We start from the raw sequence: 26,941 nt of genomic DNA, 5'->3' as shown, positions 1-26,941 counted from the left end.
CGGCGTGAGGGGGGTGGGGGTGGGGGTGGGGTGTCGCGAGTTGGTTGGTTGGTTTGCTGGGGCGGCGAAGGCGCTTTTGCCTCTCCATGAAGCCGGAAGCGCGCGAGCGAGCAAGGAAGCGGGCGCGAGGCGAAGCAGAGGGAGGAGGAGGAGGAGGAGGAACCGGAACAGAAGGGGGAGGCGTTGGTCCTCCGGGGAGGGGGCGGGGGAGCGGGATGTCAGGGGCGGCCGCGTGCGCTTTGTCGCGGAAGGAGCCGCGGCAGCCCCCGGGGAAGGCGATGCGTCGCGCGGGGAGCCGGCCGAGCGAAGACCGCGGGGAGGAAGCCGGCGAGGAGCAGCGGTGGGGCGGGGAAGCGCCGCTGGGCAGCGAGCGCGGTCTTCGGGATCCGCGACGGCAGCTTCTCGCTCCGGCGGACGGGAAGGAGGAGGAGGAGGAGGAGGAGGAAAAGCTGGAGCGGGAGCACTTCCGGAGGATTATCAACGCCTTCCGTTACTACGGGTAACCGACCTGGCATTTCCCCCCCCCCTTTACCAGCCCTTTTTAGACCCTTAACGGCCTGTGTAAGTGTGAAACCCCGAGTAGTGCTTTTTTCCCCCGCTTGCAGCCCAGTCCTGTGGCTGGTGTTGCACTTACTCAAAAGTAACACCCACCTGATTCAGAGTCTGTTACTCCCAAGGAAGCAGGCATAAGTCCTGGCTTCAGATTTGCCATGCGTATAATCTGAATTGCTAGTCGTAGAAACTCTCTAGCAAAGAGAGTCGCCTCCTGGTTAGAAGGTGGTTTTAATGGCGATTATTGGGTAGTTTTAATTTACTGAGAGCTCCCTTGAGCCCATCCCACCCCCTCGGGGAGAAAGCTGATACAGTATATAACTAAAATGAAATAACAATAAAAATTGAGGCTTGAGCAGGGATGAGGAAAGGTGTGGCCATCCAGATGCTGTTGGGCTCCTCAACTTCCATCATCTCACAGGTTTCCTGTGCTGGATGTGATCCATAGGAACAACATCCTGAAGGTGAAGGGCAGCAGTGTGCTCCTTGCGCCTTAGGTAGGAAATCTGCAATAGTTTCTACTAACTGGTCTCTAAAGTTGTTTGAGGGGAAATAATCATACACAGATACGTACATTTTTGTAAGACAGGTGTAGATAGATAGCTTAATGGTTTAGGCATCTAGCTGTGGAGCCAGAGATTGGGAATTCGATTCCCCACTGTGCCTCCTTGACAGGGCTGTCCTTGATCCATAGGGTCCCTTCCAGTTCTGCAATTCTATGATGATAATGATGTTTAAGTATTTAAGTCTCTGCTACAAATGAGCAGAGGCATGTTAATCCAGTGTATGCATATTGTCCTTCCCTTGGTTCTGTATTTAAAAAAAAAAACAGGAAAGGCAAAAAGTGTCCCTTTGTGTCCCTTTGCACAACTCTAGATGTTGTTTTTCATTTACTTATGTCCTGCTTTATAGCGCATGGAAGATCTCAGAGTGGCTTAGAAGCAATTGTTAAGCATTAGAAGCTAGTACAGGAATGTAAATTATACAGTGTCCATATAGGAACAAGATTACAGTATTTAGGCAGTATATCCCCCTTTGTGACTTTTTCCCTGGAGTCATCAGAACTCTGAGGGAAGGCCTGTGGTATTTGGCAGCTTGAGCTTATTCAGCCCATGGTGTGAAAGTAGATTTTTTTTGTTTCACTGTGTGCTTTTTTTATCCCATTGCTTGGACAGCCACAAATTATTTGGCATAAACATCCATGAACTGCAGCCCACTTTGGACCTTAAGAAGCCACAAGGCCCTCCCTTAATGTTCTCTCTGTAACAAAGTGACAAGGCTTATTCTTTGGAATTACATTTAATCTACCTGTAGTTTTAGAAGAAGTAGCAAGCATATCAGGCAAAATGCAAAGAAACAAACAAAAAGAAGACTTTCTTCCTGTGTTTCATTTTTTCCATATGTCTGAAGAAATGGGCATTATGAATGAAAGCTCACATTAAAATGTAATAGTTAATCTTTAAGGTGTCACATGTTTTTGTCCTTGTTCTGTTTTATTTCTTTGGATTTTGCCTGATATATTTAAACTACCGGAACCACTTTAATGTTGTTACTCTGTAGTCTGAAAATATAATACAACAGCTTAATAATTCTGAATCAGCAGAACTGCAGTTACTCCAAACTGTAGATAGACCTGACCATATTAATTTTTAAAATGTAATTTAATGTTAATTTATTTACAGTTAAGTAGTGAGCCTCTGAATGGTTTGCAAAAATAAGATTGAACCATATAATACACAAATATTAAAAGAAAGTAAAAACAGCAGCCAAGGGAAATGGCAGTACAAGAACTAAAACATGTTTTTCTTAAGTGCACAGAGACTTCTGCAGTTGCAGTTATACTTTCTTGTATATTACATTACTTATTTGACCAAGGGTGAGCATTAGACCATGGATAGTTCTTTTTCAGTTTCGAAGAGAATTAAGTAGATGGCTAAATTCTTACCAAATTTTAAAAGCTGCTTATTATGCCAAGATTACGTTTTTGTTTAAGAAGCTGTTGATGTGAGTTGTCTTTGATTAGACAGTTGGATAAAAGTGATGTAACTCCAATAGAGGGCTAGTATGTGTAGTATAATCGAGTATGGATGCAACCTGTGAGAATCCAGTGTGGAAATATTCAGTATATATAGCAAAACCCAGTTCTATTTTGTTTCTAATGTTCATGTTTTCTCCTTTCTAGAATTAATATGCACGAAAGAGTGAATCGTGCAGAAAGACAGTTCAGATCCCTTCCAGCCAATCAACAAAAACTGCTGCCTCAGTTTCTTCCTCATCTTGACAAGATTCGGAAGTGCATTGACCATAATCAAGGAATTTTGCAGTCAATTGTGAAAGATTGCACAAACATGTTTGAAAATAAAGAATATGGTGATGATGTATGTTTTAAATTTTGTTTTGAAAACAACTACTTATGTTCTATTTCAGGTATTTTTTGCATTGTAGTAATTTTTTATTTCCACATGATAGATTTGATCTTATTCTTTTGTAAATTAGTGATATTTAATTTGGTTAATCAGTTATTTTGGTAAAGGTATTTTTGTTCATCATATAGTCAGTCATTTGATCAAATCACATCATAGTTCTAGGAAATTAAAAAACTTTGTATTGCACTTAAAATGAATTCTATTTTCATAATATGGAAGCTATGTTAGCGGAAAGAAATATGTTTCAGAGTCTGCAAGAGTTGTTATCTATGAAGCTTTAAGGTATATTCTAGTAAAATGTTTGTTAAAAGTCAGTCTCAAAGTGCTGTCAGATGTATTCCTTGTTTTAAAGAGACTATGACATGTTTGTTTTTATGTTCATGAACACAAATGTAGCCTTCTACAGAAATTACTTACTAATGAAGTGGTTTACACTAGCCAATAACCCTCACCTTTTGTAATTTATTAATATTCTTAAATAAGAAGAAATAATTTCTTTCTAACTTTAAAAAGCCTTTCTATTTGCCTAAACCAGACTTTTAACTGACACAGGTAACCAAATAAGTAGTGCTTTACAAGGCTAAATTTATTCTGGGGTCTTTTTGATTAATGAATGTTCATCTTTTATAATGGAGAATGATACATCTTTGAGGCCATGCAGCTGTTTCATTTAGGATTAAATTGTTAGCCATAAGCTCTTGTTGTGAAGGACTTCACAACTTACCATCCAATTGTATGGCAGTTTGAAGTTGAAAAATAAAAGTTGCTTATTTTTTCCCCCTCAGTTCCTAGATTGTTCCATGGCTAACTTTTTTTTTACATTTTTATCAGGGTAATGGAAAGATTACACCAGCTTCAACTTTTGATATGGATAAATTAAAGTCAACTTTAAAACAATTCGTAAGAGATTGGAGTGAAACTGGGAAGCCCGAGAGAGATTCCTGCTATCAGCCAATTATTAATGAAATTGTAAAGAACTTTCCAAAAGATCGATGGTAAATATTGTCAAGATTTGTTTGAAGGGATAAATGCACAGTCATGCATCTGTTGCTAATAATTTTTAGTCAGAGAAAAAAGCTTTAAAATGCTGGTATAGTTTATTAATTAATCTTTTTTTTAACTGCATAAGGGAAAGTAATCAAACATTGGCCTATTTTTTGTATATGATTATTTCAAAATGTTAAGATTTTTCCTTCAACAGCTCAGGGCAAACATCCAAAATCTATGGGGACAACCCTGCATTTAGATTTAACACCATGGATTAGAAGCAAGTGTAAATTTTATGTAGATTATGAATATTTTCACCATGTATAAGACTAATTGAGATGTAAATGTCTGGTTTGACTATATCTTATTTATTTAACCAGAGAAAGGAATGTCATAGAAGGCTGTTTAGTGGAGCTGTCTGTTTGGGGCAGAATGTCCAGTGTACAGAACTGGGAAGCAGGTGCATACTTAAAAGTTAGTTATAGCTTATTGCCAAATGAATCATACTGCAGATCAAGGCACATATTGTTGGAAAGGTGAAAATATTATTCTTAAACCAAAGCCAGACAAGAAATCATGGTACTCAGTAACATTTTTGGGGGATGTTCTTTTTATTTCTAAATGTGAAGTCTGATTACTCAGTTATAAATAGCTAGCAATACCCTGGCACATTGTGTTTCTTGTAATGTGTCGTTTGATCCTGTTGGCGGAATTCATTTGTAGCTATAATGGGCTAGTTTGAAATAGTCAGGTTTATTCAACCCTACTTTTGACTTCCCTTGTAGTCAGTGCAAATGCATTACTTTGCCAACAGAGAAAGTTTTAAAGAAAAAGCTTAAAAGCTCATTCAAACTATAACACAAGTACCCTTCCCTTGTTAGATTCAAGGCATTCAAGAATGTCTTCAATTATAGAAAAACCTACGGTAAGTTCTTATACCTTTAAAATAAGAAGGCTTGGATTTTTTTTTAATAACCTCACCTGCAGGTTAGTGGAAAAAGGAATATTTCTGTATGTCTTTTTCTGTGTTATGAAGGAATGCTTACAGTTAAGGATCAACATTGGAAGTGTTCTGTCTTCCTAACTAGCTACCTACACTGTGTATATATTTGTAAAGGCCACCCCCACTAGTTTTTGGATTCACTGAAATTCCCCATTACTGGGTATACATAATACTGTTTAATTTGTTTTTTTAGATAAGAATGTATTGATTTAAAAGTGGGAATAGGGTAACATCTTAAAAACTAAAGTGGCAATAGGGTGGAATCTTAAAAACTAACATGAATTTGACCAAACTCCGGGAAGCAGTGGAAGACAGGAGGGCCTGGCATGCTCTGGCCCATGGGGTCACACAGAGTTGGACATGACTTAACAACTAAACAACAACAACAAAACATCTTTCATTTGGCATATACATTTGTGAGCTGTAGCCTGCTTCAGCAGTTATTTATATACACTTGGGTGGAAGGAAGATGGGGTGAGTAGAATATAGGAATTTTATAGCAGAGCCCAGTGCACTTTTACTCAGAAGATCATCACACAGCTTCAGTGGGGCCTATTCCCTGGTAGGTGGGCAAAATCCTTCAGTGGAATGATGCTTGAAGTATAACCCGAGAAGGTTTAATACCATCTGTGCACTTGCTACATGCAATTAATGTTTAAGCTACATAATTGCATAAAAATCATTGTGATAATTATCATTATTTAATAGTATAATGTTGCAAGGAGGTAGAATATGTGAATTCTTACATTTTGTTTTTAAAAACTGCATAGTGACCCTCATGGTCACTTTCTAGACATTTCTATCAACTTTCAGTTCAATATTAGACAAAAATACTGAACTGAAAATTACCAAGTATGAACCCAAAGGTGATTCAGAATTGCAAGTAGAAGGTTGGTGAAAATCTGTAGCACTGTGATTTGCAACTTACTACCAGTTCTAATCTAGAGGAGCTGTGAGGGCTACAATATATATTCGAGAAGGTCAGTGCCTTTCTAGAGCAGCTAGTACAGTGGTGCCTTGCTAGACAATGATAATCCGTTCCACTGAAATCGCTGTTTAGCGAAATCATTGTCTAACGAAAAGCATTTCCTCATTGGAATGCATTGAAACCTGTTTAATGCGTTCCAATGGGGAAGAATCGTTGTTGTCTAGCGAAGATCGGCCATAGGAAAGCTGCTTTGCAAACTGCCGATCAGCTGTTTAAATAGCTGTCTTGCGAAGCTTAGGTCCCGAAAACACCTGTTTGTGAGCGCAGAGGGAGCTGTCAAAATCGTCCTCTAGCGAAAATTGGTTTGCGAAGCAGGGACCAAACATTGTCCAGCGAAATTCCCCCATAGGAATCACTGTTTTGCAAATCGCTATAGCGCTCGCAAAAAGCCAATGTCTAGCAAAAAAACCTGTCATGCGGGGTAACTGTCTAGCGAGGCACCACTGTATACAAGTGCTATTTAATATTTTTTTCACACTTGCTGTTCCATTTCATTCTTTCTTATAAAAATGACATTGCGGTGATGATAGTTATGAGTTTCTGACTTTTTGCAGCTATTGCTTTGGCAGTTATTGACACGTGAATTTTCAGCTCACTTTATAGAATTCATGCTTTCTATCATTGCAAATATTAATATTTTTATTGGGGCAACTGAGGTCACCAAGTAATACACTCTTCTTCAGTAAGACTTTTTATTGACCCCCTGTTCACCCACTGCAGCCTCCAGGTGCTTCCAGAAAGCTGCTCAGGAAGGTTGAGTGATCACCTGGGACAATATGTGAAGTGACTGATGACTGCAGTACATATGGGTGGTTGTGAACATTAGGTGCTTTTTAATGCATAAGCATATGAACTTTCCACTAATGTAAAGCCACCATTGGATGTAACCAATATTTCGTCAACATGTGTCTTTAAAATATTTCACTAGCTTTGACTAATATACAGTGGTGCCCTGCATAGCGACGATAATCAGTTCCGGATAAATTGTCGCTATCCGGAAATGTCACTATACGGGGCAAAAAAACCCATAGGAATGCATTAAACTCCGTTTAATGCGTTCTTGTGGGGGATAAACTCATCGCTAAGTGGGAATCCTCCATAGGGCCGCCATTTTCGCCGCCTCGGTAAGCGAGGAATCAGTGCGAAAACGCTGCGGGTGGCCATTTTCTTGATCCGGCAGCCATTTTGGAACCGCCAATCAACTGTTCTAAAACATCGCAATGTGAAGATCGGTAAGCAAAATGCTTACCAATCATCGCAATGCAATGTTTACCCTATTTCAACATTGCAAAAGCGATCGCAAAAAAAGCGTCGCTATGCAGATTCGTCGTTAAACGGTGCACTCGTTATACGAGGCACCACTGTAATCAGTGGAGTTGTTTTTTAAGTACTTGATTGTAGAAAAGTTTTCCATCTCAAATGTGATTTTTGTTCCTATAGCTCTGAAAAGGTTGGTGGTCACAGAGTCCACTTGCTTGAGCATTTATTTGATATATTTTAAAGCATATTATGATGTGGGAGGCAGAAAGCCTTGAACAGTTTGAGTTGTTAGGTTTGTACTGCAAGGGTTAAATGCTTGGGTTTTTTCTAGGGGCAGTATTAACAGAGCAATTCTTACCAGTCCTCCAATCCCCCATAGGTAATGGCTGCCATTGCAGTGGTCCAGTAGAGGGGAGTGCCTAAATCTGGGATTGGATGATGGGTATGTATTTCTCAATGGTGACTTATGGCTTGTGTGCCCACAGAGTGGGCAGTGTGTGCCAGTTATGGCATGTGTGCCATAGGTTTGCCATTGCTGGCTTAGGGGAATCAGGACCATTGGCAGTGATCCTGCAGTGATTTTTGGCTATTATAGTTTCCTCTTCCCTCACTGTGAGACTCCCAAAGTCACCCCAGGTCTAAAAGGAACCCCCTGGAGCCTCAGAACCGGAGGGTGGGACAGGAACTCTTGTAGACTTTTAAAAGACTTGCACTGATTAAGTCTTGTCACTCTGTCTGGGAAAAAATGCACCAAACTGAATTTCAGGCTTATTGTGAAATGTAGTCCTCATTCACATTTCATTTTATGGTGAAATGTTGATTGATGTCCATAATATATTCAGTTTTGCAGAATTTATCAGAGCAGTGGTTCCAAACCTGGTGTCCCTAGATATTCTCGGACTACAATTCCTAGAAATCCTGGCCAGGATTGCTAGTGGTGGAGGCTTCTGGGAGTTTTAGTCCCACTACATCTGGAACTTAGGGTTGGGACTGGTTCAGAGGATACTTCCATTAGCCATATATCTATGTGTACTGAAATGTGATGTAACTTTCATATGTAGAACAAAGAATCATATATGTTAATTGGTTTCTTCAGCTGAAACACATGGAACAGTGGCTCCGAATGCTGTACTAGTGCTGTTAAATGAATGAACCTCAGTCAGATTGCTTAAAGTTCACAAATCTTTCATATGTAATGAAAAGGAGCTTCATGGACATACCACTGGGTCTTTTGAAGTCATAAATTTGATGTAGATTAATGTTTGTTCTTGTGTGAATCAGTTAGATTCTCTTCCTAGGTTGTGGGGCAGTTGAGTATAGCTGCAATTCACACTGATCACCATAATCACCCAATCTCCTGAAAAGGACGAAAAGCTAATCCCACAGCTATAAATACTCAACTATCCCACAAACTGCACCAGAGCACAGACAGAGTTCTAACTTCTGTCCTCTGTAGATGTCCACCACAGAGACTGGCGAAATGTTAGGAAGAAAAACCTCAAGAACTCAGCCAGACAGCCCGAAAAACTTACAACAACCACTATAGTGAAATGCTCAAGCAGTTTTCAAGGCTTTGAGATGGAGGGAGTAGCCCTTGCAACTAGCAGAATTGTTCAAAAGGATTCTGTTTGATTTTTAACAGAATAAGAATAATAAGGCTTTTTAGGGACATTGTGAAAATGTGTTTGAAATTTGTCAGTGTTTCGATGGTGATTACGGTAATTCTTTGCAGATTAAGTAACAATACAGCAAGATAAGTAGTGTATAGAATTGGAATCAGGTTATAATCCAGTGGCCAAAATCCTGTTGCACAGTTACACAAAAATCATAGCTTTTAGAGACAAATTACAGTACAATACATTAAGAAATCTCCCTAGGTAATATATGTTGTATCCTAGGTCACATGACTTGGCATACAAGAGTTATTGCCTTCAGAGACTTCTTAATAGCAGTTCTCCTCTAAGTTGCACCTTTGGGTAACTATGTGACAGAATTTTGACTATAGTATTGTGGAGTAAGCCTCACTGAATGAGATGGGACCTAATTGTAAGTAAATAAAGGACTATGCTGTAGGATTCTTTGTTCCAAATGAAACCAACAATCCTACTGTTCATCTATTTGCTTATTTATAGTTCATATTTTTCCTCATAAGATACTTCATGTGCTTTAATACAACCCATGATCAAAGAAGCAATGACTAATTTTCCTTTTGAAAATATAAAACCTAGTTCTTTATCACAACTGTTTTTGTACTGACAAATCAGAGCACATGAGAGATGAGCAACAAAGAAAACATGGTAATTGTGAATGTAGAAGATATGCTATAGAACTCAGATTGGATATTCATGTTTGTTATCAGGCCAAGCAAAAGCAAAGCATGCTGCTGCTTGGTAAACATTCTGAGGTTAGGAAGCTGCACAAATTATCCAGATAAATGGGACTGAACCTGTGTGTTTATGCGAATTACAAAAAAAGACTAGGGCTATCCATTCATTGGCCAGGCTTTTTAAAGGATAAATAAGGATTAACTGTTCTTTTTTTGTGTTTCAGGGACCTCTCCAAAGTTAATGTCCTGGTGCCTGGGGCTGGGCTAGGTAGATTGGCCTGGGAAATAGCTATGCTTGGTTATACTTGCCAAGGAAATGAATGGAGCCTCTTTATGCTCTTTTCTTCTAATTTTGTACTCAACAGGTACATGAACTTATTTAGCTGTTTTCTTTCTTTTCATATCTGTCCGGTCCTGTATTTTCATTTGGTCTGACTGGTACTGATATACTAGTTCATTTCTTGTTCAAGTTAATTCAGGAAACTGCTTTTTATTCCATAGTTATTTACCAGAATCTCATCTTGATTTTATATCATAGTTAATAAGCAGAAATTAAACTACAGATTCGTAGTTCTAATATAATAGTAGGAAACCATGGTGAATGCATCTCACAGTTTCACCACTGTGCACAAAAGAATAGTGGTGGCAGGACAAGAACTCTGCTGTCTGCAAGTCTATAAAATATTAATTCTAACGCTGGTTGACACATTGTAATCTCTGTTTATTGTTTAAAGAGTCTTACAATTTATCTTAACTAGAGTAAGACTTTAAATTTTAAACAGTTTCTATAATTGCTGTTCTTATATTTTTTTACAGTACATAATTAATAAATATCCAAGACCTAAGGGGAGATATTTCAATAATCCTTAGAAATATTATTGCCTGAAATCCTATTTGTCAATGTTAGCGTAGTAGTATAAATTGCAACAGCAAATTGTCAGCCATTTTGCTTGTTGCACACCAGTAACATGCAAGAAAAGCAGCAACTTGTTTAATACAGTAGGACCCCCATATTTACTGGGGATTGGTTCTAAGCCCCCTGCACAGATACTGAAAAATGGATAATAGCAAACACTATATATCAAGGTTAAAGGAGAGAAATTTTTTTTCACATGCATTACCAGAACTGGCCATAAGAGGGCACCTGTGACCATGCTGCATAATCTTCACTAGCAAGCACAGTATTCATAGCATAGTCCCCGACTCCCTATAGTGGCTGGTTCTGGTAATATATGTGAAAATATTTTTTTTTTTTGGATTTTTTTCTATTAATATTGTCAGACCATGGATAAGTGGAACTGCAGATACTGATCCCACAGATATGGGGGTCCTATTGTAGTGGCAATTTCCCAGTGCAATTTATGCCATTTCACTGGTGTAATTTTGATCTTCCATATAGTGGTGCCTCGCAAGATGAGTGCCCCTTTTAATGATGAAATTATATTACGACAAACTTTTTGCGATCACAAAACAATTTTTCCTATGGGGGAATTTTGCTTTGCGATGATCGGTTCCCTGCTTTAGGAGCCGATTCTCGCAAAACGACGATTTTCAGCCAGCTGATCGGCGGTTTCAAAATGGCTCCCTACTCTTTTCTGGGGTGGATTCCTCGCTGTACAGGCAGCGAAAATGGCCATGCTATGGAGGATCTTCGCTGGACGGTGAGTTTCAAGCCCATAATTGGGTTTTAATGCGTTTCTATGGGCTTTTTTATTTCGCATTACGTTTTCGTTCTACAGCGATTTCACTAGAACGAATTAACGTCGTAATGCGAGGCACCACTGTATTCTTTGATGTTAGTAACAAACTAAAAATATTAAAGCTTGTGTTGTTTGTAGTATTCTAAGTAAAATGGTGAAACTTTTTCTGATTAATTTTTACAGATGCTGTGCAACTAATTCATACAAACTGTATCCCTGGATCCATCAGTTTAGCAATAATAAGAAATCTGCTGATCAGATACAGCCAATTTATTTCCCTGATGTTGACCCGCACAGTCTTCCTCCTGGTGCAAACTTTTCTATGACAGCAGGCGATTTTCAAGAAATCTACTCAGAGTGTAGTAAGTAAGGAGACCATCCCTCCTGATTCTTAGATGATATAAGTTCACCAACACACCAAATGCTTGTCCAAACCCATCAGACAAAACTTGGATTATGTAACCAAAATGTGTTTTATTTTGCTTATTCATTTTAAATAAGTCAGATAGCACTAGTGTTTTAAAGTATTGAATACTCATTTTACCTCTCAAATTTCTTTTGTCAATAACTTAAGTTTTGTTCTTTGCTTTTTAATAGTTTGGCTCTTCAAACATGATAATCTTTTTACTTCTGATAATTTAGACTGCAAACATACACCACACCTTAAACAAACTGATTGATCTGGCCAGTTTCTAGGATCCTGTGCTCAGCCATGCCAATTTTCTGATTGTTAAATTAGTCTTATCAGAATCCACAGTTTATTTAATACTAAGGACTTTGTCAGTTCGATAAGACAAAACCATATGTATTTAAACACCATTATTCCAGAGTAACTCCTGTATTCTTTCTGTCTGTTTGGTTGGTTTTTTTAATGAAGGATTACTTTAAGGTCCAAAGGAGGTGTGAGCAGTTTTAAAAGCTCCCAAATAATAATGAGATTTTGCCTCTTTGTTTTTGAGAAATGGTTGGATTTTACTGATCATGCATTTGATGGGTCTCTCCTGCTTCAGATCTTGCAGTTGTCTGAAGTCACAGACCCCGTCCCTTTGGAAAACCATTCACTGCTGTAACTTTGGTGGAAATTGCGGAGCCTCCACTGAGTTAGCAGAAATTACTTTCTTGTGCAGGGCGAGCATCTCTATTGGAAAGTACAGCTGACTCAACTCATAGTAGACTATTTACAGGTAGATTACTGTTATTGTTTTTTTATTTATACAGATATATGGGATTGCATAGCAACCTGTTTCTTCATAGACACAGCACATAATGTCATAGATTACATTGATACAATATGGAAAATACTGAAACCTGGAGGAATATGGATCAATTTAGGTAACTTGCTGTATCTTAAAGTAGACTGCAATTTAGGATGACAATAAAGGAAAATACTGTAATGTTTGTAATATTAAGGGTGAGGGAAAAGTCCTGCAGTATTGAAATCCTGAAACTTAATGAATTTTAAGTATATGAAAGTATTGTTTTCATTTAATGCTAATCCATTTTGTGCAGATTTATTTTAAAATTGCACTATAGCCGATTCAGTGTAAGAACAAAATATTTTAAAATGGTTATTTACAACAGAATATTGAAATATCAGAGGATGTCTTGTTCTTGACTTGCACTGCTGGTAGGGCATGTAGCACTGATAAACATGATTGCCGGATAGGTTTATTAAGTTAAATTTACTGATTTTTTCCATTATATTGTAGGTCCTCTTCTCTACCATTTTGAAAACTTAGCAAATGAATTATCTATTGAACTGAGTTATGAAGATATTAAAAATGTTATGTTACAGTATGGATTTCGTATTGAGGTAAGGTGTATATCAGCAGATTTAAGAGCAGTATAAATTGTTTGAAATCAGATAGTGTCTTGAGAGTTTTGTCTTCTATCAGCATCTTACAGCTCTCTATGATGATGTTGACATTTCAGTCATATATACTTACAGTTGAACTCAGGTAGTTGAAGGTCTTATTTTACTAGTGAAAACCGCCAAAATTGAAAGATAGCAAAAATAGATGTTTGTAAATACAAAAAATTATTAAACAAAATGGCATGACAAGGACCAGTTAAGTTTCTGGCAGATACAGAACACTGGTATGACATTTAAGCAGGGAAGAAAAAAAGATACTGGAGGTGACAGTAGGAAGAATGAACTGGCCCACAGGCCCCTAACAGCTTTTAATTAGTATCAGAGGTGAGATTATAGCCAATAAAAGGTTATGTAATGAAGCGGAAACGTTATTTTCTATGTTTTAGGATGTATTCAGGACTAATGGAAGATGAAACAAGATACACTTGTTTTTCTCTTTCCCCAAGAAAGGCTTGCAGTTGAGAGCCAACAGTGGCCCTCTAAGTTTTTTGGCATACAAATCACATCTGCTGTAGTGAAGAGGGTCAGGGGTTACCGTATTTTTCGCACCATAAGATGCACTTTTCCCCCACAAAACAGGGGGGTGGAAAGTCTGTGCGTCTTATGGAGCGAAGAAAACAGATTATATTTTCCTGTTTTCTTCTCCTAAAAAATTGGTGCGTCTTATGGAAAGGTGCGTCTTATGGAGCGAAAAATACGGTACATTATGGAAATTTTCATCCAGAAATATTGAAAAGGGCAAAGTTGCCTACCATTGCCATATAGAGTAAAAAAAAATTATGATGGGCATCTCATGTCCATAATATAACCCCCAGCAGGCTTCAAATAACACTGCAAGGTTGTCAGCCTGACTGGTGTACTTTTTCAACTGGATATACAATGTAACATTCTGATACAGACCACAGGGACCCACTTCAGTACAAGATACTGTACTGTTCTGGTTATTCAGATGAACAAAGGTATACTTGATCTGTGCCAACATAATAATATTCTTCCTAAATAGAGTTCACTGTACCATGTTTCCCTGAAAATAAGACATTATATTAAAAACGCATTAGGGCTTATTTTCAGGGGATGTTTTATTTTACAGTCATGTCATCTTCTGGGTGCTGCACAGTGCTGCACAATGGTGGAGGGTGGGGTTTCTCTTAACTAGGGCTTATTTTGGGGTAGGGCTTATATTACAAGCATCCTGAAAAATCATACTAGGGCTTATTTTCAGGTTAGGTCTTATTTTCGAGGAAACAGTATTAATGAAACTACTTTTACAGTGGTACCTCGACTTGAGAACGTCCCTACATAAGAACAATTTGAGTTAAGAACAGCGCCGTTCGCAAAAAGTTGCTTTGGCTTGAGAACGGAGCCTCGACTTAAGAACAACAACAACAACAAAAACAACCACCCTCTTTCCTGCCCTTTTTTTTGACCTAAGTTCGCCTTGGGTCAAAAGACCAAAAAATAAAAAAATGCCCCCTAGTGGTAGATATGGATTAACCGGCTTTGCATTAATTCCTATGGGAACTAACGCTTCCACTTAAGAACAGCGCCTCGACTTAAGAACGAAAATAGCAGACATGGGTTTTTAATGCATTTCTATGGGAAATAGTGCTTCGACTTAAGAACGTTTTGACTTACACACGCAGTCCCAATACAGATTAAGTTCTTAAGTTGAGGTACCTCTGTACAGTGGTGCCTCGCTTAACAAGTGCACCGTTTAACGACGAATTCGTATAGCGACCCGTTTTTTGCGATCGCTAATGCGATCGCATTGCAATGTTTAGATAGGCTAAACATCGCATTGCGATGATCAGTAAGCGTTTCGCTTACTGATCTTCGCATTGCGATGTTTATAAAACAGCTGATCGGCGGTTCCAAAATGGCTGCCGGATCAGCAAAATGACTGCCCGCAGCGTTTTCGCGCCCTGCCCTCGCTTACAGGGCAGCGAAAATGGCGGCTAGATGGGGGAATCTTTGCTTACTGGTGAATTTTTCCCCAATAGGAACGCATGAAACAGAGTTTAATGCGTTCCTATGGGGTTCCCCCGTCCCGCATAACGATGAATCCGAATAGCGACGTTAATCCTGGAATGGATTAATGTCACTATGTGGGGCACCACTGTACTTACTTTGTAATTGTGAGGTTTCAGACCCAGTATTACTGAAACTATTGATCAGAGGTTAATGTTTAAAATGATAATTTACCAAACAAATGGTAACACTGCTTTTTATTTATTCTGCAAATGTTAAAATTTTTAGCCCTGCTGATTTTGTTATATTTTGAAACCTGACCATTATGTATTCAATTGCTGTCTCCCTCCTCCTCCTCCTCCTTGATTGCTTCTGTTAAAGGGCTGAGTAGAATTTGCTATAATAGTGATAATACATATAAATATTTTCAATGAAGCATATACATGTTTATTAAAACACTGCTTTTTTTTAGGTGGAGAATGAATCTGTCTTGACAACATATACTGTGAATGAGTTATCTATGATGAAATACTATTATGAATGTGTGATGTTTGTGGTTAGAAAACCAGAGAATAGTAAGTGAAGTGGATTATCTAAAAGGGAAAATGCTGGCATTTTTGTGAATGATGTTATCACAAAAGGGTCTCTAGATGAATAACTGGATACAACCTCCTATCAGCAGTGCCTTCTTATTCCTCACAGAATGTAACTGTCTATTTCCTAAGTCTTTCATACATCTACAGATACATATTTCTGAATATTTAGGCAATGGACATAAAGTGCAAATATTATTGTACTTTTTCTTTAAATTCAGTTTTTCGTAAGAAAATAGAGACTTTTAATATACTATTCATTACTTCCATGGTTCTGTCATAAATGTAACAGATGAATTTGCCTATTTCTCTGAAAGAATATCTAATTCTGTATTGGATGCAGAATGCTTGTCCCACATAGTATATATACAACAAGAAAAAACATTCTGACATATTTCAGTACCGTTTTGGTAACATTTTATGTTTATTGGAAATTTTTGTTGGCAATAAAGAATTAAATACCCAGCAGCTTGTGAACAGCAGCTATCTATCAGAGAGACGTACTTTCAGAATAAGTTTTCACATGAAGCTAATTTTGAGTATTTGATTTGAAAATATTGAAATTTTCATATAAGGCAGCAGTGACTAAAACTATTATATCTAGTTTAGGTGAAGAGGAATACTTGTAAATTAATATTTTGATCAGTTGAGTTTCATTGTCACAAAACATCACTGAAATTGGTGATCTTATAACTATTGCCAGACAGTATGTTTTCAAGCCAATAGTTAAAAAATAGAATTAAATCACATAAAACAAAACCATTTCATACTTACTGCTCCTTTGGGACAGTAGTATTGGCAGTTCTTTTGATTATGATGCATGTGTTAACAAAGCTGGATAACACTGCTTTGATTAAGCCAGCTGACAGTCAATTCTTGGTACTGCTATTTACTTTGTGACCTGTTTCTTAAAAGATTCTTATCTCATTGTCACACTCATCACCACAAGTGTCTTTTTTACCACATTAACTTAAAATACCTCCTTTCTGAAGATTTTTGCAATTGACAACTTACAGTTCGGGTTTCCAAGGTATGTGGATTTAAAAAAAAAATAATGACCATCAGACCATTTAAATCCCTCATAACATGAAAAGGAAAATGTACTTCTTTCTCCTTGCGTGGCAAATACAATCTACACTGCTTGCTGGTGGGCTGAGATTGATGGCTTCACCTTGAAAAAATATTGTTTAAATTCCTTAAGTAATACTAAAGAATTATTGTAATACAGAGGAAGTAACTCACCTTTGCTGGGAACACTAAACAGTGTGAGGTGAGGAAAAGGTTCATGAGATTTTTCTTCTGTGATATTTGGTTAAACAGTGATATTTAACTGTTTTTATATCTAAGAGAAGTATTTCTTAACCCTTTTTTTACTTTAAAATGCAATGCATTGCTTTAACCCATAATTTAAAGATGATTTAAATGTAGACAGTTGAGGAACGTGACAATTTACACTTATTTTAAGTTGCTTTGAATAAATACAGTTTACAGAATGATTTTCTACTTTTCACATCTCTAGTGCACATCTAACAATTCATTCATGGGAACTGTTCAGGTGTTATAACCTGAAACTGGGTAGGGTTCTAACTGTGTAGGAACGTTTTGTCCTACCCCAGTGTCATCCCTTCAAGATAGGCAAGGTAGACCTTGGCATATTTAGCCTCTTCAGAACTTTATGTTGAACATGCAAAGACCTGATTGGTATCTGGTAGTGTTTCGGGCAGGAGTTTGATGTTGCATATCCCTACCATAGTTATAGCACTACCACATTCAGCCTATATCTCCTGAACAGTACAATTTTACGCTCCAGTTCTTGCGACAGATGTTCATTCAACTGAAATTGCAGTCCTATACACAATAACCTGGAGTAAGTGCCATTAAACTTAGTGGGAGTTTTATCTGTGTAAAATTTTACAGGATTCAGTTGTTAATTTTACTGAATTCCATGGAACACTTCGGGGTACTGTGCTGAAGACTAGTTTTTATATTGCAGTGCACCAACATAGTGAACAGAGAGCAAGAGTACCCTAGAAAACAGGCGCTTTTGCTGCTCTTGAGTCTTAACAGAACTTCTTCCTTTCTGCTAACCTTTCCTGGATCACTTCTGGAGTAATAGCCAAGTTTTCCATTTTGCACCTTCCGACAGTATAGTACTGCATGGAACGGTCTTTACACTGAAACAAAGCAATTGGGATTAATAGTGGTTGTTACAGGTACAATTATGCATAGTATTCTATGCCTAAACAGTCAAACGATTTTACTTTGCATAATAAATTTCTTAAACTAGTAACATTTACTTTTTTAATACTTGAAAAATGCAGATGTAAAGATTTTAGGTTAATATTTGGGATCTGTTCAAAGAAATATAAATTGTCTCTGGTTGCTTTTCCATTCCCTAAATGAATTCCAGTTTTTATTCAGAGAGTTCATGTAAATTTACTTTCTGATATTCAGCGATAACTAATTTTGGAAGAATGTTGACATTTTTCCTTCAGTAACTTCAGAGACAAGTTTGGGTAATCAGTGACAAGTATTAGGCATCATGATTATGTATCTTCTGTTGGTCACTAGAAGTTATGCTCTGTATATGGTGAGATGGGGCTGAATCATGGATGCTTGTTTATTGTTCCTTGACATTTATGTATATGTATGTATATATAGGGAAAATCACTTATTTTGGCCTATGGTGGCTGACAGTATGGGCTGTGTAAAATTGAAAGTGCTTTGTAATGTAAAACGTAAAGGTGCATACTTGACCCATTAAACAGTTTAAAAGAATGTAAAAACAACTATCTTCTCCTTTAAAATGTGTTTGCAATAATTAGTATTAAGTGAAACATATTTTTTTCTTACTGTCTCTTGTAAGCCAATATTTGGTCACCTTCTCTAAGGTATGTGAATACACATGGTGTATTCAGTCAATACACATGGTCTATTTCCAATATTCCTGTGTCATATTATGAAGACCCAGAATCAGTATTTAGCTAGTTAACAAACATTAACGGTAACATGTTTACATAAAATCTCCACCATGCAGCTCACTGTGCTAGCCATAGGAGAACTAGTATTAGTCCATCAATTCCTCTGATGGAGTTGGAGGAGGGTTGCATTCATTATACCCAATACCAATACAGTCCATTGCCAATTGATACAGGCATTTCAATAGCTGCTCATAGCTCTGCTGGTCCTCTCTGGGAAGTACCTTCTTTAGGCAGTGTTTACCTTGAGCCTTGGTACCTACTAATAACCAGTGTTTTTGAATTTGCCTGCCAATGTTAAATTGCAAATTCATTGGCTGAGTGTTCTCCTGAATTAGACATTCTTCCTCACAAATGAGAATAATAAATGCACTTTGGACACATCACAAAAGTGGAAGGCAGTAGGAAGGGGAAGCCTTAATATGTGATGGATGGATGCGACAAAGCAAGTCATAAGTTTTAGTTTGCAAGACCTGAGAGAGAGGTTGTTAGTGATAGGATATTTGGCAGGTAATTAATTTACCATAAGTTGGACAAGATTTGATGTCATGTAACAAAACTTTTTCAAAAATTTATCTAGCTGTTTCCTTTCTATTAGGCTCAAACAGGGACAAGAGGAAAAAAAACACCCAAAATACTGTAACTGATAGGTTTTTCTACTTTCTAGTATGGTTTTATCAAATTATTTAAAGTGATGTTAAATATCTATGAAAGACTTGCACTTTCCAACTTAAATCATGTTAAACTAAAAACTGTTAACCTTTTCCTAGTAACTTTCCCATCTTTGGAATATGTAGCATCCCAACATTATAGTAGTACATGGGGCCTAAGCTGGCTGGATAGCTCAGTGAGTTGGGTATCTGGCTGTGGATTTCCCACTGCACCTCCAGGGAGAAGACACGCCTGTGTGGCCTTGACAAGCTGCACAGTCCCAGGATGCGCCCTCCCAAAGGGAATGGTGAACCACTTCTGAGTACTCTACCTAGAAAACCCCGAAAATGACTGCCATAAGTTTATTATTTATTTATTTATTTATTTATTTATTTATTTATTTATTTATTTATTTATTTATTTATTTATTTATTTATTGAATTTATATGCCGCCCGCTCTACCCAGAGGTCTCTGGGCGGCTTACAATAATTAAACTTCAATACAATAAAAATAAAATGATTAAAATACAATTAAAATACAATTAAAACGTTAAAATTGACGTTATGCCACATGATGATCACAAGAAAGTATAGATACATTGCAAGTTGTATAGACACATAGTGGTTCTGTATCCTTAAGTCACTTCCCGTTTATGGTGGCCCTGTGCAGTAATGATCACTGAAAGGTATCAATAACTCTTCTGAGGTAGTGCAAACTAAAAACAATGGGTTCACTTAAGTTGATCATGTTCCCTTTCCTTTTTTTTTCTGCTGCCTTTAATTTTTACAACCTCTGATATATTTTCCAGCCAGTCTTGTCTTACAATACATCCAGAGTACTGCAGTCTCAATCCCATCAAATCCTCTCTCCTAGTGAGACTTCTAGAACCTATTAGAGTTTCTTGTCATTCATGGTATCCATAAAACTCTTCTCCAAATACATTTGACACCTACTTAGGTTGTCATATTGGAGGCATGCTTAGGGGGCAGGAAGCACCACAGAATCTCTTTGCAGAGTTATGAATTTCTGGTTAAGTTCCTCCAAGTACACAGCAGGAGTGCGAGGATTCATAGCTTCAAGTTCCCCAGAGCAGTCCACTCTCCTTTTCTCATCAACTGGCACTTACAGTCTCAGTAACTCTGAGACATTAGTAGGAAAAATTATAAAAACCATTTTCTTTTCTTGCAGCTGTGAACAGATCAAACAGCAAGTTGACAAACATTATTTCCTTCAACAGCCTCTGGAGAGAAAAAAGCACTGGGCAGAGAGGCAGGGTTTTCTTTTAATTCAGAGGAAGAAGGGAACAATTGGTTAGTACTGGATAGACTGGCAGTCACCCCAGCCCAGAAAGGACCTTCCCAGCCAAACCTACGAAAGGCAATATGTGAGGCTGCAAAAACTCCAGCATCCCTTTCCTTTTGTGTGCACAAGACTACATTCTCAACGTGTGCACCCATTCTATGCATCTTCATTTGGTAATTAACTCCATGCCGGCTATGGGGTTGGGATGGAAACTTCTAGACTCATTGATTTCGAGCGGTAAAAGCCACGGGTTACTAGGACTCTCCCTTGGGAGTCAACGCACTTCGCAGGAAACGGTGCGCAACGAAAATCGACAGGGGGCGCGCCGGCAGGTGAGGCCGGCAAACTCGCCAGCCCGAGTGCGCTCCTCCTCAGGCCCGCCCCTTGTTCTCGAACGTGGAGCCGCGCAGCTCCCGCGCAAGAATCTCTTCGCGGAGAGCCGAGCCTGGCCCCCCTTCCCCCCTCAATGGCGAAGCGGGGAGCCGAGGCGCTGGCGTGTCCCGCGCGCTTCCGGAGCTATTTCCCTCACGCGCCGCTACCGAAGCGCTCGCGGAGCGATCTCGAATGGCGAGAGCCGCCGCGCAGCGGAGTGCTTCGGAGCGAGGGCGGCTGCAAGAAGCGCAAGCGGGTGACGATGGCGGGAGGAGAGGACGGCGAAGACACCGCGGGGAGCAAGAGGCCCGCCGGCCCAGAGGGAGGCGGCGCGCAAAAGGAGGCGGCCGGGGGGCTCTTCCCGGAAGGAGCAGCGCCGGAGTCGGAGCCGTTGTCTCGGCTAAGCCCAGAAGCGGCGGCGGCCTCCGGAGACCACTTGAACCGCTGTGTGGCCCCGAAACGGCCGGATGAGGTAACTGAAGTGAAAGGCCCAGAGGCGGCGATTTGTTTTTCCTAGGGCCTTCTGGGAGATCCATGATGACCTCTGGCCCTTCCTTTCAAGTGCGGAGCGGGAAACTGGTGGCGCTTCGGCCGCCCGGAGCTTCTGGTGGCCAAAGGAGGACCACTTTGGGCAAGAACGAAGTTTGGGGGGGGGGAGACGGTGGATTAATTACCCTCCGGGGGTGGCTTGCTTTAATGAGATGAGCCTGTTGAAATTCCATCGATTGTTATCTGGTTTATTATTATTATTATTATTATTATTATTATTATTATTATTATTATTATTATTATTATTATTATTATTATTATTATTATTATTATTATTACAGTCTTTAATAGCAGTAGTAACGTTAAAGGTGACAGCGCTACTTAGGAATTTTGTGAACAGAACTAAGCGGTTTGTATTGAGGAGGAAAGGGGAAAAAGAAGTTTGGAGAAGCTTCAGGTGTAGCACAGTTCAAAGCTTGGCCTGATGCTTGGAAAGCAGGTTGGTGGAGCGGGGGGGGGGTATGAGGGCGGTTCTGCCCTGAAATTTGGGCAAGTAATGGGCAAACTACAACATCTATCCCCGAGAACTCCACTTTAGGTAACTAAAGTTAATTAAAAAAAACATATCCGAAGAGGATAGAAATAATCAAAGTTGAGAAATACTACTGGAGTAAATATAATGCATTTCTTTTCTGGAACTGAACTGCTAAGTATTTTCTTCAGTAATTCTGTAAAGCTCACACGTGTATTCAAAACAGTGACAGGTCAGCCTCTCTCTCTCTATATATATAGAAAAATTATATATAACAGAATCTAGTAAATGATATACAGGCTGTTGTTGCATCTTCATGGAGTGAATTTCCTAGGTAACATATGTAAAGCATACTACATGTGTATACAGAACCATGTGTAATGAGCCTTAAAAGATCCTTATGGCCCCCTGATCTAGAGGCTGAATTAGAGATGTTGTGTTTGGGGGGAAATAGACCACTTTGATGCCTTCAGGTGTTGAACTCATGGGGTTCTGGATGCCCAAGGGCACATGTTCAGACCCATGCAGTTCAAGAGAAAGGCGTACTTACTTTCTTCTGTCTTGTTGACGTTGCAGTTCCTGAACAAAACATATTTCTGATTTATAAATGTGTACAGTACTGTGGTTTCCAGTTGCTGTCTTCTTAATCTAAAGGATCTCAAATGTCATATGGAATTATTCTCACCCATATAGACATAATGGTTGCCTTTTTTGCAGTTTGTTTAGTTCCAGTTGACCGTATATTTCAAAAGTGATTATGTAATATTTTTTCAGGCATTATAATATGAATTTTTATCTCCAATCCCTCTCTTAATCTCTGCCAGTGAGTTTGTACACAGTTTCCCCAAAAATAAGACCTAACCTGAAAATATGCCCTAGCATGATTTTTCAGGATGCTCGTAATATAAGCCCTACCTCAAAAATAAGCCCTAGTTAAGTGAAACCCTGCACTCCACCATTGTGCAGCAGCCAGAAGAAGATGACATTACTGTATTTGAATAAATGTAGATTGTTTTACATAAAAAAATAAAACATCCCCTGAAAATAAGCCCTAATGTGTTTTTTGGAGCAAAAATTAATATAAGACCCTGTCTTATTTTCTGGGAAACACGGTATTCCTGTCTGATTTGAAGGTGCCACAATACTGTTTTCATTTTTGCTGAAAGGAGCTAACGTTACTGTCTGTCCAAAAACAATAGGTATAAAGTTGTAGATTATCTGTACTATTAGATAGGCTGGAATCTTGCAAGCAAACACAGAAATCAAAATCCTGTTGCAAAGTTGCACAGAAGGCATAGCTTTTGAAAGGGAATTGCTGTAACAAAGCTCCATAGATACTACCTGAGTCAGAGGACTCGGTGTGAAAAGATGACAGAGTGTTCTTAACTTCTGGCAATTTGCTTTTAAATACTGTATTATGCCTTTTATGTACCTATGCAACAAGGTTTCAGCCAGAGTAACTGTTCGAAGGGCAGGGCACTCCACATAATCCTGGGCTTGCAGTTATGCAAACTGGAGATTGTCCCTTTCAATGCAGTAAGGCTTTCTTCTAGTTACATTAGTTGGGGATAAATACTGTTGCACAGATGGCAATAAACGAGGAACCATGCATGTAAAGGTTTGTTACATGCCTAGTTAAAAACATACCATAATTGTGGCCTTAAAGTTTAACTGGCTTTGGCAGAAAAAGGTAATATAGATCTTATTAAAAGAAGACTACTATATAGGCTATCTGCTACTAGGTGATTTCCCCCGTTTTAATAGTAGCCCATTGTGCTGTTTCATAAACTGTTTTGAAAGTGACCTTACATGTAAAAGTTATTTGGTGTGTTCCAAGGCTGCTGTCTGAAAAAACACAAAGCCTGGTGGACATTCAGAACTAGTTATGTGGTTCTTTAGATCTCAGTCAGACAGTTAAAAAAGAAAACAATGTGACTTGAACATGAAGATCTTGTTTAAAGATAGCCCCAAGGGTAAGTGGAAGTTATTTTTGTTTAACACTTGCTGAGCACAAGTACAAAGCCAAAATGAGCTGCTTCTGCCAAGTAGAAAACAAATAATGTAAACATTGGCTTCCTTTATGGTCACTGGAGTACTTGACAGACACCTGGCAAAGCAAGCTAACATGCTTCTGTTTGCCTTCCAGGTTTTAGCTGAAAGAGGAATATGAAGACTTTTTTATTTCTGTCCTACCAGATATTTCACTGCCGTATGTCCAGCCGTTAGCCCACTTGCCTTCACCTTACTGGATCAGTTAGTGGGGGAGAGACCAGAAGCAGGTCAGCTTGTCTCTAGAGATGGGGGTATTCATATACGAATAGTAATATCCCTGCACAGGTGGAAATAACGAGGGTTTTTGCCACTGCCGCTGGCTCAACAGAGGCTTCCTATTGCGCTGTTCTCTGCAATGGATTAGCCACTCTCTAACCTAGCAGAGAGCCTTGTCATCCCGCCTCCTGCCAGGACTGGGTAATCGATTGTGGACAATGGTGCAATAGGAAGGTCTAACGAGCTTGCGTCAGCGGCAGAAATTTCCACCTGTGCGGGGATATTCGTATATGGATATAAATATCCCCATCTCTACTTGTCTCGTTCTTGGTTGGCACTCAGCTATGTTCAGCCTAATAGCTGCACAGCTTTGTAACTTATTTCTCCACATAGAACTCCTCATCCTGCCTCCTCTTTTTCACAGTGATTGGTACCAAAATCTGTAAACTCCTTGTTGATCAATAGATATCTTATAACTCACTGTAATGTTTTTACATGGTATTATTCAGTATTGTTCTCAAGCTGTTATTTTGTAGCTAATCCAGTAGAGGGAGAGCAAGTTATACTATTTTACTTGTGGCTAGGAAGGATTTTTATTTTTGTGTCTCTGAGAATGTGTGCACATAATATAACTAGAATCCAAAAAGATGTATTAATGGGAAGACTGTGCTCATAGAAGAATGCAGCTTTTTCTGCTATTGAAAAAAAACTTAAAAAACAGAAGAGTTATTTCTCTTTGTGTTAAATTGTTGCAGTGATAACAGCTTAAAAATCTTGGCTGCTTTCAAGATATATTTTTCTTCAGAGTGCATTTTCTTTCTTGGAATACAATCTTTTGGCTTTGTTAAGCTATGGAACATTTCAGAAATGTAAGATTACTAAACTATTCATACAAAATGGCTTATATTCAAAAGTCTTTTCAGAGGTCTTCATTTTGTTGTTGCAGTGATGTCTATTCATGTTTTATTTTCGCAGCATGAAGATGATGCTTGGCACTACAACTCCTTCCAGTATTGGAGATCTCCCTTACCTGCCATTGATTTGTGCGACATTTTGGATTTAGAAAAGGATGTATTAGAAGCAGGAGATTCCAGCAATATTGCCTTTTCCGAAATGGAAACCTGAAAAATTACCCTTTTATGAACCAGCTATGCAGAAGTTTGTTTTTCTTCAGTTCTGCTTTTGTTTGGGAAAGCAAGCAGTATTTTTAAGAGAAAAAAAAACAGACCGAAGGAATAGTGGTGCAACTAACCAGCAGATTGCCTGAGGAAGCTGATGGTGGACAGAATCAAAGGAGTGCAAAGCTTAAAGAACATTTTTAAAATCAGCACAGACAAAAATTGTACCAGTAAATAAACAGTAAAATAAACAAGAACAATGTGGAGTGTTCCAGAATGGTCTGTGCTAATGTGTAGCTAGTCAAAAGAACATGAATGAGATCTGTATTGCCTCTGTATAATCAAAACATAACCAAAAATAAATGAAACAACAACAAAAAACACTTCTATGCAGAATGAAAGAGGCAGTCATTTTCTATCCAGAATTGCCATAGCACAATTTTTCTTATTCTTGCTGGAGCTTAAGCATTGCTTTTGTGGGGAAGTATAAATGATATCAGGAGATTGACGTATTATACTTTGCTTATTTCCAAACCTATGGACTGTAATTAAGGAAAGAAAACCATCCAAAATAGTGTGAACTGAGCATAAGTCTCAGGACTGGTTGATAGAGGCCCCAATCTGGAAGAGGTTCCAGTCTTTTTGAGTACTGTATCATATTTTTGCCAGATATTGGTCTTAATATAAATGTTTATCATTTTGTCATTTTTTCTAGCAGTGACTGCGTGAAACTAGAGAAATCTTAGTTTTAATTTTTATTATATATTTGTCTTTGTAATAATATAACATCTGCATATTTGATAAAGTGTTTTCATTGGATAATAAAATTTTGAACTAGTTTTTTGAAACTATGAAGTGACATTCATATTGGTGATTTCTTATTTTGAGAACTGAATTTTCATGGTGCATCAGCAAAATGTGTTCGATTTTGATGGAATATATTTACTTTTTTCTCTCTAAAGGAAGGAAAGTAATGTGAAGCTTGGGCTACAAATTTTATTTAATTGGGTTCAAAGTATTCCCTGAAGCGGCATTGTGGCATTCGCCCAGGTTATGATTATTCATATGCTATTTGTATAGACCAATGGGACTGCTGGAGGGGTGGAGTCATGAGGTATAAGAGACTCAGCAGCAGCAGGAGGAGTTGAGATAGAGTTAGAAAGTTCAGAGAGTTTTGGATTTTTGGCGGGAGACTGGTGTTTGAGGGTGGATAAAGAAGAATGTTTAAGTTAACAACATTGCTTGTTCTGTCAACACCTGTATCAATAAATGATTTCTATTTGGTTTTTTTAAAATGACATATGGCCTGAACATCTATCATTCATAAAAGGTACTTTTGATGAAATCAACTGGTGGTAGCCAAGGGGCACGTAGCGTGAGCTCCTAGTTTGGTGAAAAAATCAAGGGCCACTTGGAATCATGACAAATTGGTGGCACAGTGCTGGGAAACAAAGCAATCCAGTGAAAAGTTGAATAGGCTTGAGTTGAAAGGTATTCCTAGCTAGAAGAGGTTAGGATCTCTGGTAAGGTTACCTGTTAGAGTCTTGGTGAAGA

General features: G+C 38.5%; 1 protein-coding gene across 5 annotated transcripts; it reads left to right on the top strand.

Moving 5' to 3' along the window:
- The first annotated feature begins 30 nt into the window (after positions 1-30).
- On the top strand, positions 31-26,685 carry CARNMT1 (carnosine N-methyltransferase 1). Of its 5 annotated transcripts, none has more exons than XR_013541525.1 (9): positions 32-499; positions 2,735-2,930; positions 3,810-3,973; positions 9,767-9,907; positions 11,426-11,608; positions 12,461-12,574; positions 12,952-13,055; positions 15,556-15,658; positions 25,245-26,685. XR_013541525.1 is itself a non-coding variant. In XM_020787780.3 (9 exons), the coding sequence occupies exons 1-9, from the start codon at positions 87-89 to the stop codon at positions 25,247-25,249; spliced, it is 1,419 nt and encodes a 472-aa protein (XP_020643439.3). In that variant the 5' UTR covers positions 32-86; the 3' UTR covers positions 25,250-26,685. The 5 variants fall into 5 exon arrangements, 2 of the variants coding, with proteins under 2 accessions (XP_020643439.3, XP_078241210.1); XM_020787780.3 differs by having other exon boundaries at positions 11,426-11,604; XR_013541523.1 differs by lacking the exons at positions 12,461-12,574; positions 25,245-26,685 and adding an exon at positions 12,253-12,426 and having other exon boundaries at positions 31-499; positions 15,556-15,819.
- Positions 26,686-26,941: the final 256 nt, after the last annotated feature.

The sequence above is a fragment of the Pogona vitticeps genome, chromosome 2 (assembly GCF_051106095.1).
Source record: "Pogona vitticeps strain Pit_001003342236 chromosome 2, PviZW2.1, whole genome shotgun sequence".
In the NCBI taxonomy this organism is placed as follows: Eukaryota; Metazoa; Chordata; class Lepidosauria; order Squamata; family Agamidae; genus Pogona; species Pogona vitticeps.
This window is presented reverse-complemented; position numbering and strand designations above follow the sequence as displayed.